Source organism: Nilaparvata lugens, unplaced genomic scaffold, assembly GCF_014356525.2.
Source record: "Nilaparvata lugens isolate BPH unplaced genomic scaffold, ASM1435652v1 scaffold8791, whole genome shotgun sequence".
Taxonomy (NCBI): domain Eukaryota; kingdom Metazoa; phylum Arthropoda; class Insecta; order Hemiptera; family Delphacidae; genus Nilaparvata; species Nilaparvata lugens.
Window position 1 is genome coordinate 3,223 of NW_024094535.1, and position 6,256 is coordinate 9,478.

The following is a 6,256-nucleotide window of genomic DNA, read 5'->3' on the forward strand; positions in this document are numbered from 1 at the left end:
CAATGGACGACCATATTCGGTCGAATTAACGGCCGGCAGATTCGTCCGATCCAACGGCCGAACGGATCGGTTGAATACGGTTCCAGTGGACGGTTACCCTAAATCGTACATTAAATCATCTGTATACTATAATAAATGAAAGAACTGGCTTATACACGGGATAGGAAAATTACGTTTGACGCATCATCACGTCTGAACTACTTTACTGATTAAATTGAAATTTTGCATATAGATTCTTAATTAACCTAGGATGGTTAAAGGTTACAGGCCTATTTCAAACTCTTCAAGATTTCATTGCGTCAAGTTTTCAGTTTGTCAGGTTTTAAAATAGACCCTTGCGGAGTACGGATTACCTGCTAGTATTGAAAAAAATGATGGAAAGAAACAAGAATTCTTATTAATAAGTTCCCTATAATACACGTTCCAAGTTAATGAATTTCAATTTGCTCACCTATCAACAAATCCCGCCAGTACTTGTCAGCCACCCTCGAATCTGCTTGTAAATGTGGTTGAAATTGATGAGCCAGCAACTGCGCATGCGCCTCCAGCTCTCGTTCGCGACTCTCATCCTTCGGCTTACGCGACATCGCGTTCAGAAACATCGCAAACACTCTGTCGCCAACACTAACAACAAAATCACATTTTATTGCATAAACATTTAATAAGATTTTCATTTTATAAAATATTAGGTCGATTGAATGAGAGCTAGCATTGCTAATTCTAAGTGATTTCCAAGCAAATGCTAGGATTTGAGTCATTCTTGTACAGCAAAAAAAAAAAAAATTGCTACAAAACGTTCAGAGAAACTATAGAAAACAGAATAAGGTAGTGGGAACATGAATTAGTTAAGTTATTAGTTTGGTTCACGGTCTATAAACACAGGTCATGACTCTCGTGTTCCTCATGGAGCGGCCATTAAGTGGGGTCTTTATAGAGGTACATTTGAAATTCCAAATCTGCTCATAACAAAATCATGCATTGTGCTTTTTAAAAACAATATTCTGGTACAGATAATATGTAAGTAATTAAGTAAAGGAAAAATAATATTGAAAATTTGGCAACGTATGAACACCCCCATAAGAACCAACGCTATCGAAGATGAGGCATCGTGTGAACACTCTCATAAGAACCAATAGAATTATGCACGAACCTTGAGATGCACTGCCACATTCCATACTTGTCCTTGATGATGGCCGTGTCCATTAGGTACTCGAACATAGCTGCAGACTGGGCTCAGCTGAATTCTCCACGCGGAATGTCTCCAGCCAGTAAACAGACAGCAAGTAGGTGCACTGGGCAAAACAGCAGTTTGTTCACGAAGGCCGTCACTCGGGAGGATTCTCCAGCAGGTTGAGGATCTGCGTTTTAGTTCTTGCAACTGGTTCTGCAAGGCAACAACAGAAAACACAATTGAGGAGTTGAAACTGGTGGTGTAGCAATGAAATAAAGAGTAGCTGATAATTTTTGACTGTGTTTTAATAATCAGTAGCCCTAAAACCATAATCTACCCATTTATTACAAGATTATGTAAAAGAAGAGTAGAAGCCCAGAGAGTAGAGTTCATTAAAAATACCATCGATTTCTATTTACAGATAGAACCTGAACTAGCTATAATGACAAGTGAAACTATACATTTATATGATAAAACCTGAACTGGCTATAATGACAAGTGAAACTATACATTTATAAATGAACTGGTGTAACAACCTGAACTACAGTGAGGTCCAAGTTATAATGGCAGTATTTGATCAACATTAGTGTTGCTACCCTTATCTATCATTCGACAAAGCAGATAGTGCTATCCTTTTCTAACACTGCAACGTTACCAGATCGTTTTCAACAATGCAAGAATATAATTAATTAACAGACATTTGATTTCAATTATGAAACTTTATTATTGAATCATTGAATCAGCTGCCTTTTATAGAAGTCTGTGGCAAAGCAGAATACGCCGTTCTCCTATCTTTCTCCACTGCCATTATAACATGGACCTCATTATAGACAAATTAGTTGACTTCAAATCCATCGATTTCTATTTACAGATAAAACCATGAACTTAAATCAACTGTGATTATATGTCGGTCCCGGCTCAAGTATGACAGGTGTAAGGCCCATTGACGGCTTAAATTATATATTCAGGGGAAGAGGTACCTTCCCACAAGGGACTCCCTACCAACAAAGCCACACGAATCTACTTTACTTACCACTTACTAAAATACCTGTATTATAAAGAGCTAATAGAAATTCATTTATGATATTGGCCAACTTCAAATAAAAGCAATGTAATAATGACGGTGAAGCGAAGATAGTCACTACATCCGTAAACAGAGCCGTAGTGCATTCGTGTGACATCAGCACAGGTAGGGCTCCTACACCAATAAAATTCGTTGATTTCAGCTGATCTATATCAGCTAGTGTTTTCATTGGTGTAGGAGCCCTACCTGTGCTATGTCACACGAATGCACTATGGCTTTGTTTACGGAGGTAGTGAGATAGTCCGATGGAAATTGGAACAGATGAGTGCAAATTTGCCAAATAAGAGTTGATCAACATTTCCACAGCTGATTGAAAATGAGAATTAAATTTTATTTTACACTTGAAAAATTGGCAATGTCTACGGGTGCAGGGGAGTGAGGAGGTACTCTGCCGTTCCAATGTACATCGGACTATTTTCGTGCGGTTGACTATAGTATCTGTAGCTGTAGAAACTAGTAGTCAGTGGTTATGATTACTTTCAGTAGTTTGATTCAAATTTACCACAAAACCATTTCATTCCTACACAAAGTGATAGTACAGTGGTGATACAATCAATGATCATGTACAAAAGTATAATGATTATAAATCCGTACCAACGAGACACTGTCGTTCCTGACGGCTGACGTGTATTGCAGTTCACGCATCTCCGACCGGGAAGACGTCTGCGAGACAAGGAAGGGAGATTCACCGCTATCTGTTTCACTCCGTCGTACCACTCTGCAGGCCACAAACCTGTCACAAAACATATTACAAAATATGATTCTGTTAATACTATAGCTATAGTGCGGTCCACGTTATAAAAGCAGTGGAGAAAGATAGGAGTTCAACGTTGCCGTTGCCTCTGTCTTGTCAATGCCTTCTGTAGACGGTAGCTGATATAGGTTTATGATGTAAAGAAAAAAAACAGGCTATTGCCCAGAACTTCTTCAATTTCCTAATTTACTTTCAATTGTCCAAATATTATACAAAGGTTATGTTCATTCTCGTTTAAAATAATCAATTATATTTATTAAGCAACATTGCTAAAAGACGATCTGACAACAGAGCAAATCGAGAAAGAGATAGGGCTATCCGCTTTGTTGAATGATAGACAAGGATAGCAAACCATTTGCTAATCAAACACTGCCATTATAACGTGGACCTTACTATATACAAAGTGTCACACGAAAGGTGTAACAGCATTCAGTAATCAGTAAGAACTCGCGCACTCGTTCAAATATTGGGGAATTTATTATTTCCCTAAACAAATTTACTCTGTTTTCTCTATCCCTTGTACTGTTGATAACCGGTTTCTTATTTTACCATGTGAGCTGAGTATAGTAAACAACGTACCTCCAAAGACTGGTTAAATTGGAAATAGATTAAATTTTGAATCAAACTAAAAACAGGTTTGTTTTCTATTGATTTTACTGTGTTGTAAATCAATTTTTTTCCAATATTTATTCAAACTTGTATTAAAAACACTTTTGAAGTGGAAATAATTTTTTCTAGTGGAGTCAAGTGGAGTCTGAAGATCATTTATTTATTTATTCCATCACTTAAGATAACACAACATCCAGTAATGTACCACAGGCTTAAGCCAAAACTGTTCCAATTCTATATTTATACGACATGTGATCAACAATAAGTCGAAACGTCTCTATTAAAAAGTAAGGCCCGGTTGCACAAAACCCAGTTAAATTTTAATCGTGATTAATTTTACGAGAACCAATCAGAGAAGACCTTCTTGATAAGATGGCTTTTCTTATTGGTTCTCGTGGAATTAATCACGATAAAATTCAACCGGCCTAGCTAAGTTCTAGACTTTAAACAGCTGGAAAATTGGCTTTCCAAACGGGGCGTAGTCGCAATTTTTTATAACAATCTTTATTTTTCATTTCTATAATCGGAATCGTTTTTCCTTGACGAAATTAAACATGCCTAAATAACTCGAAATAGCTGGAACTTTAAACTACTGTTTCTGTTTATTTTATTTTTGTTCAACATTCTAGTTTTTCGAAATTTAATTTAAACGTGACTATGACTATGAATATGACTACGCCCCGTTTAGGAAAGCCAATTTTCCAGCTGTTTAAAATCTAGAACTTGGCTAAATCCCGAGCTCGGAAACCGGTCTTTATAGTTTTAGGCGGGTATTGAACCCGCGGGCAGTGAGGGTAACCGTCCACTGGAACCGTATTCAAACGATCCGTTCGGCCGTTGGATCGGACGAATCTGCCGGCAGTTAATTCGGCCGATCACGGTCATCCATTGGAACCGTTTTCGTCAGTCTAGTCAGTATTGGCTGGTTGCCAGAAAGTGAAGTGGCAAGCTAAAGTCTGTGATATATTACTTTTAACATGAAGAGGATAAACCCATTTCTCCTCCACAGTTTGTAGCGTAGACACAGACGGACATCCTGCGCACAAATGGATGCGCAGTGTCATTTTGCTTCATGTTCTTATGATGAAAACAGCTTGTAACATACACAAACCAATATACCGGCTGACCAGTGAACTACTTGGAACATTGCCAGGCAATAGCTGGAGGGGAGCGATACAAGCTCTCTCACACAGAGACAAAAGAAGGAGAATGCTGCTAGGTAGTGGGAGTGATTAGTGGAGGATAGAGCATCGGGCCTCTCCGTCTTCGAGAAAGAGCCGTGTTAAAAGTAAAAAGTAATAGTCATTCTTCTGTGTGTGTTTACTCACAAAAATAGTAAAAAAGATTTATAAAACAGAAAAAGTCAAAAAACCAAAACAGACAATACTGTAAAACAATTTTGAGGTTAGGATGATGTTGTCTCAGCTCGACTTCGGACGGATAGAGCCGGGAAATCCCATTCAATTCGGATCGAAAAATTGATCGGCGTGCACGGACTTATGAACATGTTGCAAAGGACGAGAATTTATAGCTTTCTTTGTAGGGGATCGTTCGGACGAGTTCTGTAGTTTTCGGCAGATGCTAGTTCGGACGAAATCGTTCCAGTGAACGGCCCACCTGATACCCGAGGCAGAAACCATCAGCTGACAACTAACCTGAATCAGTAGTGAATCCCATGACGACACAGTAGAGCCAGAAATCTCGGAACAGCTTGTGCAGTCGCGGCTTCGGCTGACGAATCATAGCTAGTCGTCTCAGTAGGACTGCTATCACTGGTATCAACATTCCCAGGTTACCTGCACTGCTGGACGCCTGAAATACCATCAAATTTCTAATAAAGTATTCGTTTTATATAAATATTACAGTTTTAAAATCTGGAACAAATACTATATCAAAGGACCTGTCTGGTTTAGGTATGGTGTCAAAGCTGGCTATAGAGGTCCACGTTTATAATGGCAGTGAAGAAAGATAAGAGAAAACGTTGCAAGTCTCTCCATTTTGCCACTGACTGTACACAGCTGTTACTCATTCATCCCATTAAATTTTATCTAATAATAATATAATTTCCTTAATAAATAATCAATTAATGTCAAATTAATCAAGAAAAAATATTTTTCATAATTTGATTCAAAAATTTGCTTCCATAACTGAGATCAAATTTATTTTTATTCAAACCTGAATGGCGGCTAATTTAAAAAGCTGTGATACACCAATCTGAATTTCAAAACAACAGAAATTAAGTTATTGGTAGGTATTCTATTCCAATTTCTTTCAAAAATTATATAAAATTAGAAATCCTTTTTAAAAAAGTAATTCCATGGAAATATTCTGAAATAACCTTTCAATTATTATTTATACCGGTACGAGTAGGTCTAACCTAAACGTGTAGGCTAACCGAAGCATTGATAAAAAGTCTTGGATGGTTAGTTATCAACTTTTAAAATATCATTTCGGTATTTTAATTTGTGTTTCTCATACGTTATGTCTAAAAATTATTTTATTGTTTCAAAAATACATTTTAAATCAATTATACGACTTGTGTACCAAAGTATTTTGATAGAATGAAGGAAAAAAATGGCGGCTGAGTTACTTTTGTACAGTCACTGTCACAGTCACTTTCACCCCCATGTGGGTAGGG

The 6,256-nt window shown here is 37.5% G+C and overlaps 1 protein-coding gene across 1 annotated transcript; it reads right to left on the minus strand.

Annotated features, from left to right (window-relative positions):
- Nucleotides 1-554: 554 nt before the first annotated feature.
- LOC120349219 lies at nt 555-5,426 on the minus strand. Its single transcript, XM_039419183.1, has 4 exons — nt 5,274-5,426; nt 2,850-2,988; nt 1,151-1,384; nt 555-624 (listed from the first exon to the last, which is right to left on the minus strand). Exons 2-4 carry the CDS (start codon nt 2,898-2,900, stop codon nt 577-579), a joined length of 333 nt encoding a protein of 110 aa, XP_039275117.1. The 5' UTR covers nt 2,901-2,988; nt 5,274-5,426; the 3' UTR covers nt 555-576.
- Nucleotides 5,427-6,256: the final 830 nt, after the last annotated feature.

Coding starts and splice junctions, on each gene's coding strand:
- LOC120349219 (XM_039419183.1), bottom strand. CDS start 2,900: ATGCGTGAACTGCAATACACGTCAGCCGTCAGGAACGACAGTGTCTCG. Junction 1,385..2,849: donor GGAACGACAGTGTCTCGTTG/GTACGGATTTAT, acceptor GTTGCCTTGCAG/AACCAGTTGCAAGAACTAAA. Junction 625..1,150: donor ATGTGGCAGTGCATCTCAAG/GTTCGTGCATAA, acceptor TTTTGTTGTTAG/TGTTGGCGACAGAGTGTTTG.